Source organism: Mustela putorius, unplaced genomic scaffold, assembly GCF_011764305.1.
Source record: "Mustela putorius furo isolate JIRA1106 unplaced genomic scaffold, ASM1176430v1.1 tig00000139_pilon_pilon_pilon, whole genome shotgun sequence".
Classification (NCBI taxonomy): Eukaryota; Metazoa; Chordata; class Mammalia; order Carnivora; family Mustelidae; genus Mustela; species Mustela putorius.
Window position 1 is genome coordinate 6,939,564 of NW_025421293.1, and position 12,645 is coordinate 6,952,208.

General features: G+C 46.3%; 1 protein-coding gene across 3 annotated transcripts in view; it reads right to left on the reverse strand.

The window, feature by feature from the left end:
* The window catches only part of PRKRIP1 (PRKR interacting protein 1), a 26,125-nt gene extending 16,170 nt beyond the window's left edge, over positions 1 to 9,955 (reverse strand). For all 3 annotated transcript variants that reach the window (XR_006605232.1, XM_013061007.2, XM_013061008.2), the window contains exons 1-5: positions 9,773 to 9,955; positions 8,967 to 9,045; positions 7,617 to 7,717; positions 4,122 to 4,207; positions 2,784 to 2,851 (exon numbers count right to left, since the gene is read on the reverse strand). Coding sequence is in view for 2 of the 3 variants with exons in the window: in XM_013061007.2 (XP_012916461.1) it covers positions 2,784 to 2,851; positions 4,122 to 4,207; positions 7,617 to 7,717; positions 8,967 to 9,045; positions 9,773 to 9,898 (460 nt within the window). In the remaining variant the exon portion in view is untranslated. The remainder of the gene's footprint in view (positions 1 to 2,783; positions 2,852 to 4,121; positions 4,208 to 7,616; positions 7,718 to 8,966; positions 9,046 to 9,772) is intronic.
* Between the last annotated feature and the right edge of the window lie 2,690 nt (positions 9,956 to 12,645).

Here is a 12,645-nt window from a genome sequence, read left to right on the forward strand (position 1 = left end):
GAGAGAAAGTGGGAAGCAGGCTTCCTGCGGAGCAGAAAGCCCGATGCGGGGCTCGATCCCAGGACCCTGAGATCATGACCCGAGCCGAAGGCAGCAGCCCAAACCACTGAGCCACCCAGGCGCCCCTAAAGACAGAAATCTTAAAAGCAGCCAGAGGGGTGCCTGGGTGGCTCAGTGGGTTAAGCCGCTGCCTTCGGCTCAGGTCATGATCTCAGAGTCCTGGGATTGAGTCCCGCATCGGGCTCTCTGCTCAGCAGAGAGCCTGCTTCCCTCTCTCTCTCTGCCTGCCTCTCCATCTACTTGTGATTTCTCTCTGTCAAATAAATAAATAAAATCTTAAAAAAAAAAAAAACCAGAAATCTTAAAAGCAGCCAGAGAGGGGTGCCTGGGTGGCTCAGTGGGTTAAAGCCTCTGCCTTCGGCTCGGGTCATGATCCCAGGGTCCTGGGATCGAGTCCCCGCAGGGAGCTTGCTTCCTCCTCCCTCTCTCTCTGCCTGCCCCTCTGCCTCTTTGTGATCTCTGTCAAATAAAATAAATAAAATCTTTAAAAAATAAAAATAAATAAAAGCAGCCAGAGAAAAACAATGATAGAAAAATTTGAATGACTATAAAATTTTTATCAGAAACCATGGAAGACGGAGAAAGTGGAATGGCATTTCTTAAGTGCTAAAAAGAGAACAAAACAAAACAAACACACACACACCAAAAAACCTGGCAAAACTGTCAACCCAGAATTTTGTATCTAGTGAGAATGTCTGTCCGGAACAAAGGTGATAGGAAGACAGCCCCATATGAAGAAAAGCTAAGAAAATTCATAGCCAGCAGACCTCTTCTAACTGAATGAATAAAAAGGTTTTCAGAGAGAGGAGAAATGATGCCCAGGCAAGCTTGGATCAAGCACTTCTGGGTTCCCCCATGTGTAGGGGGAGAAGAGGTCTGGGAAAGTAATAAGGCGGTCTATTTGAGGAATGAGTTCTTAGCATCACATTTTCACATAGTAAAATAAATTACACTAAGAAAGAGTAGGAAATAGTTCAGAACTACACCATATACAGTGTGTCACGTAGTATGTTCGTAACTTACAAGGAAGCAGGTTCTGGAAGAGACAAATCACATTTAGTGTATCAAGGAAAGTCTGATTTCCTCTGAAGACCAGAACTCACAACTGTCCGCACAGGAGCCATGGCTGGTCAATCAGGGGAGCGCCACCAATTCAGGACTGTGGTCTGCAGCTGTCATGTGTTTCGTCTCTTGGCATCCTTTATCCTTTCCACGGGAGACCTCTTGTTCCCTGACTCTCAGCTCACGGGCTGGCGAGTGGCTGGCATCTCTGGCCATGTGACGGGTTCAGAGGTGGACAGGACTGGAAGCACGATGGGATGCTGATACGTGACTCGGCCCCTAGTCCTCCCTGTTTTGTTTTTTTATCTTTTACGATTTTATTTATTTATTTGACTGAGAGAGAGAGATCGTAAGTAGGCAGAGAGGCAGGCAGGGAGAGAGCAGGAAGCAGGCTCCCAGCTGAGCAGAGAGCCCGATGCAGGGCTCGGTCCCAGGACCCTGGGATCATGACCTGAGCTGAAGGCTGAGGCTTAACCCATTGAGCCACCCAGGCGCCCCCCCATTCCTCCTTGTTAACAAAATTTCATCTCAGTCTAAGGTGGCAATGTACCCAGCTTCCAGGGATGAATCCTGACAGGTTACAAAGATAGTCACAACAAGTCTGTTTTCTAGTCATCTAACCTAACAGCAGCAAGGAATGGCAAAGTGACCTAGCACTGACCAATGAAATATAAAATGACATCTGTCGGGCACTTTTGGGGATCTTTTCTCTTCTGTTAAAAATAGAAAAAAAAAAAAAAAAAAGACAAGTACCGCTTCTTCCCCCTTTCTTTCTTCTTTGAACACTGGTCTGATGGCAGGAGTCACGGCAGCCATCTCATGCCCACAAAATAAAGGCCAAGAGAACTGCCGGGATACTGGGCCTGAAGCTACTGAGCTGCTGAACCACTCAGCTGCCCCCTTCCACCAAATTTCTTGTCACATGAGAGAAATGAACTCCTCTTTGTTTAACTACTGCTATTTGAGTTTTCTGTTTCTTAGAGACCAAAGCATTCTGGTTTTGTTTTGTTTTGTTTTTAAAGATTTTATTTATTTGACAGAGAGGGAGCATAAGCAGGAGGAGTGGCAGGCAGAGGGTGAGGGAGGCTCCTTGCTGAGCAGGGAGCCCAACTGAGCCCACTGAGCCGACTGAGGCAGGGTGCAGCCCCAGGGACCCATCAACCACCAGGAGGACATGGACCTGTCCGAGGACAAGGGGCCAGGGGACAGAAGGAGACAAAGAATGCCAGTGACATCACCGAGCTCCTCTACTAGCCATCCCTGAAGGGAGGTCTGTCCTGACTTAACATAAGCCAGTATCTCTCCTTCTGTTTATCTTTCTGACACTTGCAATTAAACAAGACCTAATTAATAGAAATAAGTCCTCGTCTCTTCAGTGGCCAGCCAACCAGCTCCAAACTCTAAATCTCTCTTTTTTTAAGATTTATTTGACAGAGAGAGAGAAAGAGGTAGCAAGAGAGGGAACACAAGCAGGGGTATGGGAGAGGGAGAAGCCCCGATGCAGGGCTCCATCCCAGTACCCTGGGATTATGACCTGAGCTGAAGGCAGATGCTTAACCACCGAGCCACCAAGGCTCCCCTCTAAATCTCATTCTTGACAGGTCAGCCGTGGTGATCAACACCAAGAAAGATCACAACCTGGAAAAATAAGTACCACTCACCTTCTTTTTGTTTCTTCTGTTCAAGTTTCATCTTCTTTGCCAATAATTTCTTCTCTTTTAACTTCTGGCTATAAATATAAAATACATGAATTCCTTTATTAACTTACTATATGTTTTAGAAAATAAATATCTACCTATAGAGTGTTTAAAGACCTTATAATAACACAAACACTATAACAATGAAAGGGAAGAAATACTTTCCCATGATTCTGCTGCTCCAACACCACCAATATTACCAAGCTGTTTTCTTCTTGAATCAAAATGAAATCGTTTGTGGAGTCCTGACGTGATTACTGAAAATGTTTTTCATTCTGAGATATTTAGGGACTATTTTTATTTACTTGTTTATTTTATTTTTTTAAATGACAACACTTTATTGCAGTATCAGCTTTCTAAAGCTGGTGGAGACTGAGCAGCATTTCCATGTGAAATGTTACAGCTTTACAAGTTTTGTTTCTTATTTAATTTCAAACACGGAAACAAAAACATGGTAAAAGAAAAAAATGCAAAATAGCTAGAAAAAAAGATGTAATCAAGTTGTAGCATACAGACATGCTCTGTAACTAAATTTACTATGCATATCATAAAGCAAAAGAAACGGGGCGCCTGGGTGGCTCAGTGGGTTAAAGCCTCTGCCTTCGGCTCAGGTCATGATTCCAGGGTCCTGGGATGGAGCCCCGCATCAGTCTCTGTTCAGCAGGGAGCCTGCTTCCCCCTCTCTCTCTGCCTGCAACTCTGCCTACTTGTGATCTCTGTCAAATAAATAAATAGACTCTTTAAAAAGAAAGAAAGAAAGAAAGAAAGAAAGCACACAAAAGACTATCTCAATAAATTAACAGACTGCCAGAAACAGACTAAGAATTAGGAACTGTTTTTAGAATCCTGCTTAGTTCTCCAAAGGAGAAGAGAGCATTTACTAAAACACACACACACACACACACACACACACACACACACACATACGAGTCTACATACTGATGTAATGTCACTGAGGGAGGTCACACACCCTAATTTAAGGAAGAAGCTAAACAAAGTTTGCTCACAGCATACTGTTAAACTCGATATTAAAACAGACGTGGAGGAAACCTAGAAATCCACCTGGTCACCCAGGCACTGACCTGAGCTGCGGAGAATCTGTGACGGGGGGATATGGGGGGAAGCATCAGCAGTAAGTGACTTAATCTCTCAGATACTCAGATATTTCGGGCCATCCGTCTACTGGGTAACACCCAAGACCTCGACAGGGCATACAATGAACTTCTGACCGCAAGGACTACTCAGCTCTCATATTTCCCGCCTTTAGGCTTCATGGGTTAGGAAGAGCCACAGAGCCCTTACCGCTTTTTCCGCCGCTTTGCCGTCTGCTCCTCCGCAGCAATTTTATTCCTCTCCAGTCGCTTCTGAAACTCTGCATCCAATTTTTGCTGTGAAAAAACACAAATTTAAATTTAGATGGACTCTGGGCCATGGATGAGATCTCCACAAGTCACACCACTGGGGGTGCTGCAGGGCCACTTTTAACTGGAAGAGACTGCCCAACAGGTGGGGCAGGAATCAATATACGGTTTTCTGCACTTGGATGGCGAACGTGTCTGCTTTGGTTCAGTAAGAGACCCTCCTGCCCAAAGAAACATGAGAGCATGAGAAAAGGCACAACTACTGGTTATGTAGCCATAGGGCCCTGGCTAGTGTGCTATTGTGATTTATAGTAAGCAATCTAGGAAAGCCTGGGTGGCTCAGTGGTTAAGCATCTGCCTTAGGCTCAGGTCATGATCTCAGAGTCCTAGGATCGAGTCCCATGTCGAGCTCCCTGCTCAGCAGGAAGCCTGCTTCTCCCCTCCACCCCCCAACTTGTGTTCCCTCTCTCACTGTGTGTCTGTCAAATAAATAAAATCTAATGAGGCGCCTGGGTGGCTCAGTGGGTTAGAGCCTCTGCCTTCGGCTCAGGTCATGATTCCTGGGTCCTGGGATCAAGCCCCACATCAGGCTCTCTGCTCAGCAGGGAGCCTGCTTTCCCCCCCCCCCTGCCTGCCTCTCTGCCTGCTTGTGATCTCTGTCAAATAAATAAATAAAATCTTAAAAAAAAAAGAAAATCTTAAAAAAAAAGAAATCTACACAACTGATCTTTGAACACCGTTTGCACTGGTAGCTGAGCCAACTGCCTACTCTATTTCCTTCCCTCTAAAGTAGTTTAAAAATTTAAACAGTGCTTCTGATAGTTTTTACATAGAGTTTTCTTATTCCTGACAGTGGAAAACCCACCGTGGTGACCGGGTACAGCTGTGGGACCAGCCACCAGAAACTCCCCACTAGAATTGAGAATGTCACAAGCGGAGGACGGCAGCAGCTACAAAAGAACCACCAGCAGCTGGGGACCAAGATGGGCCGTAAGACAAGCAAACACCAGGTAAAAACCACCACGGCAATGATTACATTGCCTTCGAAATCCTAAAGATATTTTTCAAACTCAATTTTGGCCATTCCAGTGAATTTTTACTTTCACATATTTTCTCCCATGTCATGTCTATCTCTTTAATATTTTTTTTATGTTTTTAATACTGTTTTTTGCTGGAACTGTTTTATGTTGGAAAATTTCAAACACAGAAAAGGTGAAAGTATTATACACTCCATATGCCCACCACCGAGATCCTACAACTGACATTTTGCTCCTTGTTTTATCACATCTGTCCACCCCGCTCTACCACTACCCATCCATCAACCTGTCTTTTTTTTTTTTTAAAGATTTATTTATTTATTTATTTGACAGAGAGAGAGAGAGAGAGAGAGAGAGATCACAAGTAGGCAGAGAGGCAGGCAGAGAGAGAGAGAGGAGGAAGCAGGCTCACTGCCAAGCAGAGAGCCCGATGTGGGATTCGATCCCAGGACCCTGAGATCATGACCTGAGCCGAAGGCAGCGGCCCAATCCACTGAGCCACCCAGGCGCCCCTGTCTTTTTTTTTTTTTTTTAAACACATTTCAAAGTTGCAGACACCAGGACATTTCACCTCCAAGGATTTAAGCATGCATAGCATTGACAGGGTTTAATGCTTGTTAACAGTTTTTCTATTTCTTCCGCCTAAGGTAATACATATAACAAAATGCTCAATTGTGAGTGTACTATTTAATCACACTAGAAAGTTCTCTCCTACCTCTTCCTATGCAACTCCCACAGACAATCGTTCTGAAACACTTATATGGTTTAACATAGGTTAGTCCTGCCTCTTGTAGAACTTCGTATAAATGGGACCATATGACAGGCTCTCTCATGCAAGGCTTCCTTCACTCAGCATGTTTCAGGGATCATCGTATCATTAGTCTCTTCCTTGTGATTGCTAAATAGCATTCTATTTGAATGAATAATCATTTTAATTTTTTTAAACGTTGTACTTCCTTTAGATAGGAGGAAATTCTACAGTGAGTCTTTTTCAAACCAAATTACTAGAAAATCAACTGTTATTGGATAAAGTGGTTTCCTCCTTTTTAAAAAGCAAGCAAATACCACCGTAAAGTATGTAAAGCTCTCTAAAACACACGGATGTATTCAAGGAAGTAACAGGCATCGTGGTTAGACTGAGAAAAAAGTCTCTTCCAGGGCATGCTGTAAGATAAGAGCAAGGGGCAATCTCTCACACGTTAGGAAGAGAAATCAGATATGGAAAATCATGAACAATTAGCCAAATAATATTTGCAGGGGATTTTGGTTTTGTTTTTTGTTTTTTAAGGTTTTATTTATTTATTTTGACAGACAGAGAATGAGTTGGGGGAGCTACAGAAGGAGAGGGAAGAGCGGGCTCCCCGGTGAGCAGAGAGCCCGATGCAAGGCTCGATCCCAGGACCTGGGATCATGACCTGAGCCAAAGGCAGATACTTAATGACTGAGCCACCCAGGCACCCTTGGTTTTTATTTATACTCAGGTGGGAAAATATAGGAGTACTAAAATGTTAGTATTTTTTTTCTGATTTTTACTAATCGCCAGTAATAAAATATAAAGGAGCAACTAGCACCACTGCAATCAAAAAAGCAAAATCTTTGAACAAATGTGAGATCTATACCAAATCTCTAATCATCACTGAGAGATTCAGAAAAAAAAAGAACATTTCTAGAGAGGATGCCTAAACACTGTAACATCCATCCTCATTCAATTTAAGTTATGGACTCAATTCTAGTTTAAAAAAACAAAACAAAAAAAATCAACAAGATTTTCTGGAGTGGGTAAAGTAACTCCAAAGTTCTTTCTGAAAAATAAACAAAATATCCAAAGAGTATTTTTTAAAAACAAGAGACAGGTTTTTGGGTCTTCTGGTCAGGTAATAAAAAGCTTAATAGTTCTTACAATACAATTTCTAAGGCTATTCCCAATTCTTAGTTATTATTGCACACCTGCCATGAAGAAATGCCATCCTCTAACTAGACTGCTCAAAGAAGCAGACACATGAAAGCACACTGCTATTCACACCAGCTACAAAGAATTATAGGAATTCAGCCAAATAGAGAGAGAACAGAAATAAGAACTCGAGTGATGTGGGAGATCCTGTTTTCTGTTCCATTTCAGGACAAATGGCCTGGAAGGGAAAGGGGACTCTCCTGTCCCTTCTACGCACACGGAAGTCTCCCTCCTCTGTTCATCTCCTAGTGGGAGCATCTTGATGTGCTGAGTCTGACCAATGAATAATCTGGATTTGATGTCTGTTTCCCACACTGACTTTAGAAGGCAGCCTTCACACAGGCCAAGAACCAGGTGTTATTTTCTCTTCTTTAAATGCTTTTTCCTAAAAGTCCTAAGTGCACATTGCCCAAACCCAAGGGGTCAGCCAGCCTCTTTGCTCACGGACCTTCTCCGCCATGGCATCCATGTAGTCCTGTCGCTGGTACTCTCTCCGCCGCAGATGTCTGTACACGTGGAACTCGCCACTGCCGGCCCCAGCACTCGAACCTATAGTCAGGAGAGTCCAGAATTCTTAATGAAATCCAGTTACCAACATAGGCTACCCTTAATCAAAAGGGACCAAAGAAAGAAATCGGAAGTAATTGAAAGGACCACCCCCCATTGTACTCCAGAAGCTGGCACAGTGACTTGCCTAGCACGGTAATCATTAAATAATTGTTGCATGAATGCTGAATGCGAAGTCACTAAAAATTCCACTCTAACACACTAAGAGGAGGAACACATTGTGGTTGAGAGATCAGAAACCTAGAAGATAGCTTAAGACCTTTACCTCCCCTGTCAGATGATTTCACATTTGACACAGCTGAAAAGATGTCCATGTATATTAAGTTTAAAACAAAGCAAAAAAAGTTACTAAGTACTTGTGTTGAACAACCAACCAACAACTGACCATTTTTATAAAATCATTTTTTCTTAAACCCAAGTGGTTTTGACTAGGAGTTTGAAAGGCCTTATCAGAATGTTACAAATGGGGGGCACCTGGGTGGTTCAGCTGGACTGAGCAGCTGACTCCTGATTTAGGATCAGGTCATGATCTCAGGCTCCTGAGACTGAGCTCCACGCTCAGTGGGGGGTCTCCTTGGGATTTTCTCTCCTCCTCCCTGCCGCAGGCAAGCACACACACTCGCTCGCTCTCTCTCAAACAAATAAATAAATCTTTTAAAAAAAATGTTACAAGGGGAATGGTGGAATTATGGGGGTTCAAAAATTTTCATATCTCTATTATTTATTCTTCTTTATAATTAATACGTTAGTTTACAACCCCCAAAACCATGTTAGGAAAAAAAAAAAAAAACAACATGATGCATTATTTAAAACAATGCAGAAGAAAATTCTCTAGTGCCAAACTGGATGCAACAACGCCCCTTCTTTTTTAGTACAAAATTACAGAACCAGGGCGCCCGGGTGGCTCAGTGGGCTAAAGGGTGGCTCAGTGGTTGTTAAAGCCTCTGCCTTCGGCTCAGGTCATGATCTCAGGGTCCTGGGATGGAGCCCCCAGAGCAGGAGAGAGCAGAGAGCCTGCTTCCTCTCTCTCTCTCTCTCTGCCTGCCTCTCTGCCTACTTGTAATCTCTGTCTATCAAATAAATAAATAAAAACTTAAAAAAAAATTACTGAACCAGTGAACCCTTTTTTTCCTGTTAGAAATCTAATTAACAAATACTAACTGCAGGGTTTTTACATCTATGCTTCAGAAATTATATTCACCTGCGCACACATATAAACAGACAACATTACCCATTACATCTCGAACAAATTCTGGGGGAGGCCGAGGTGCCCATTCGCTCATTTTTTCTGGAATCGGCACTGCTTTGTCCTGCAACATTTAAACACGGAGGCATCCTTCAGTATAACGCTGCTCACAGATTCACATCTCTTTGAGACCAAAGCATTTTAACTGGATGGGTGAAGTAAGACTGCTTTTGCTCCTTGGACCTAGAGCTGATTTTCTTCCCTTAGATTTACTCCATCCCCTGTACTCTGGGGTCTATCACAGCCCATAGCCTCGCCAGGGCTACAGCTAACTTTCCAAAGCAGAATTCAGAAGCCCAAGTCACCATTTATGGCTGGAAACCTCTAACCTTACCACCAGGACACCCGGAGTCAACCCTTTCTATCCAAAGCTGTAAGAAAAGACCTCATCCAATTATTTTTATGGCTGAAGGGACCGAGCGAGACCCTGACGGGAGAGTGACTTGTCCCAGCTCTGTCGGCCAATGCCTCCTAACAATTGATGCTATTTAGAAGAAAATAAACCCTTGGGTCGACCCATAGATTCTATCTTTCCAGTCAACGCTTCAGTTCACAGAAAGGAAAACTAGGAGTGCCTCAGAGCACGGGAAACCGCTCCACAACGCCCTCACCCCACCCTGGGCTCCAACATAAGGCCATAGGAAGCTCACTATCTCCGGGGTAGCCCACTCCTTCCTAAGGACTGGCCCTGGGGTTCGGGTACAGAGTTTCTAAGTTTGCAGGCAGGGGAGGCGGGCCCGCGAGTTCCCGGAAGCGCTGGAAGACGCCGTCGAACCAGCGCCTCGTCTTACCGGGTTCTTCATGAGCCGCTCCAGCTTGAGCTTCTGCTCCTCGGCCGCATTCTTGGGGATGACGAGCGCTTGCGGCTCTTTCTTGGGTCTCGGCGGTCGCACTGAAGAAGCAGCCGAACTCGCCATCACAGCTCCTCTTCGCTCTCGGCGAGCGGCGACGGCGCGCGCCTATGACGACAGACCCGCGCGCCAGCGGCGCAAGCGCAGTCCGCTAGCGGGGGGGCGGGGCTGGGGCGGAGTCACACGCCGGAAGTCGGCTGCTGAATATTCATGAGCTTGAGGCCGCGCGGGTTATCGTGATCAAAGCCGCTGGATTTCATTTCCTGCGTCTGAGCAAATCAGGGCCGCCGAGCGCCCACGTTTCTGTGGGAGAGGTGGCCTTGCACGCCCGAGGCTTCGACCCCAGGCGACCTCTCCAGTCCGCGTGCGCGTCGTGGCTCCGCTGGCAGCTCTGCTAATGGCTCTCAGCGTCCCCTCCCGCCCCCGGGCCTTTGTCCCCGCGGTTCCTTGGGTCTGGTCCATTCTCCCTTCTATTTCTGACAATCTATTTAAAACAGCTCAGGCTCCCTGAGGACTGGGGCCGTGTCTCCTTTGTCCTCCTCGAATTATTCTGCACCTGACACCCAGAAAATCTGCAAGGCTGGGATGAATGGGAGCCTTTCTTACGGGAAAGAGGAAAGGGCCCCTCCCATCTGGGAGCCAGCCTGGCAGTCCCAGGAGGCCTTGATGTCCTCCTCCTGGACATAAACAATTTCCCGGAACACCAACAGCACGCAAGGCCATTCTGTCACCATGATGGAGCGAGGCATAAACACGTGTTTGCACGCAGATGAAAAAAAAACAGGAATATTGTTGGAACCGCAAAAAGACCAAACGTTTTCCTCATTCTGTCTCTTACCCATAACTGCTGTCTTCTTTAAAGCCTTAGCCTCGGTTCACTTTAAATATTTATGAAGACAGCCAGTCACAGAATTGTGTCGCTTCCTGACAGTGTCTAATCCAGAGTTAAACCCACTTGCTTGAACCCTCCGTAAGTCACTTCACCCAAGCCCAAATCCTGTAATAACTCCTCTTTCACACCCCCTTGTTGAATGAAGCAAGTGCAGTCTTCCTGCTCGAAAGAGGCAGAAGAACCTGTTTTTCAACTACAGCTGTGTTTCCGGTGGTCTTCACACTTGCTGGTTTTCTCATTTCATTAGTCACCCACTAAAGGGTGGACATTCCGTTCACTGCTGTATTCCGACGTCTGGGGCAAGGCCTGGCTCAGGACAAAGTACTCAGGTTTTGCTGGATGACAGTGGGATCTTGGGGGGGCCAGGCACCTCAGGAACCACTGTTGCTGCTGCCTGCACAGCCTGCTCTGCCCAGAACAGCTCTCCCCCTGAATGTCCCCTGCCGGCCAGGCGACCCTTGTGACAGGATATTGTGTTAGTGCCCTAAGACCATTCCTGGCCCCCTGAGAGTAGGTGATTTTCCAGTGACCAAGGCTGATGAATTAGGAGAAGTCCTAGACTGGCCCAGTTCTGTCACTGAAATCCATGGAGGGCTTGGCTTGGGTGTGACACATGACCCTGTAAAATACACTCCAGCCACCCAGATACCTCACTTTCCCCTGAATGTACCACATACCCAAAAAGACTTGACCTGGAGTGTCTTTCCCTTCCTGGAGGACTCCCGCAACACTTGTCAGCTTTGCTTAAATGCTACCTCCTCCATGAAGCCTTCTCTGATTACCCTATTCCCCCCACCCCAACCCCCTGCCCTGTCCCCATTCCCTTCTCCAGGCAGTCAGTTGCTCTCTTCTTGGTGCTCTCCCTGCTCTGGGTCCCGATGCCTGGCATATGGTAGTTAGCACAGCGTGTCCTCACCATCTGCCTACCCACAAGTTTGGGAGGAGGGTTGAGCTGGAATCCCAGCATCTAATCCTGGCCTCGAGTAGAGTGGTGCTTCCAGAATGCTTGCAAAACAGAGGAATTAGGGAAGGAGGAAAGAAGGGAGTCCACGACTGCCTTAAAAAAAGAAAGAATGAATGAATGTGTAAACGACATAACCAGGGGATAGATGAATGAATGAACACGTGAGATAGTGGATAGGCAGAGAACGAAGAGCCTGAGAGCAGCCATGTCCCCATCACTACCCTACCCCCACCCCCAGCTCCAGGTCTGGCATAGAGCCAGCATTTGGCAGAAAGCTGCTGGTCGGAAGTGGAATGAATGAATGAAATTAATGACTGCACCAGCATGGGGGGGGTATGTGGGCGCATTGGAGTCCGTGATAACAACCTCAGTGTCCAAGCCTAGTCTAGGTGCGTCTACATGTTTATCCTCCTGAGTTACAAGTAAGGAACTGAGGCCCAGAGGGGTGGGGGAACGGGTCAGGGTCACACAGACTCAAACCCAGCACTCTGGGCACAGGTCTGAGGGCCTGCTTGATCACGAGTCTTAAGAATGGAAAGACCATGACCCCCAGCAGGCCTTGGTGGGGTCCCTCCCTGGGGCACCCTTCTAGGACCGAGGCCAGTTTCAGTGTCCTCTTCCAGGACTCCCACTACTGGCTGCCCGACAAGTGTGGACTGGGACCCAGAGCACCACCTCCTCTGCCACCAGAGGGCAGCAGAGCTCCACCCAGGTGCACCTGCTGGCCTGTGCCCAGGAGGCCCAGGACTAAGGTGCTTTGCAGTCTGGCAGACCCAGCGCCAAAGACTGGCTCTACCTACTCTGGAGTGTGGGCTGGGGAAGCAACTTAACCTCTTGAAGGCTTTTTCTTTATGCACAAGTAAGTAACAAATCCACCTTGACACCTGGTTGTGAATGAAATGATGTGACGGACTTTCAGCATCCTGATACTCAACAGTGGGGTGACCACATATCCCA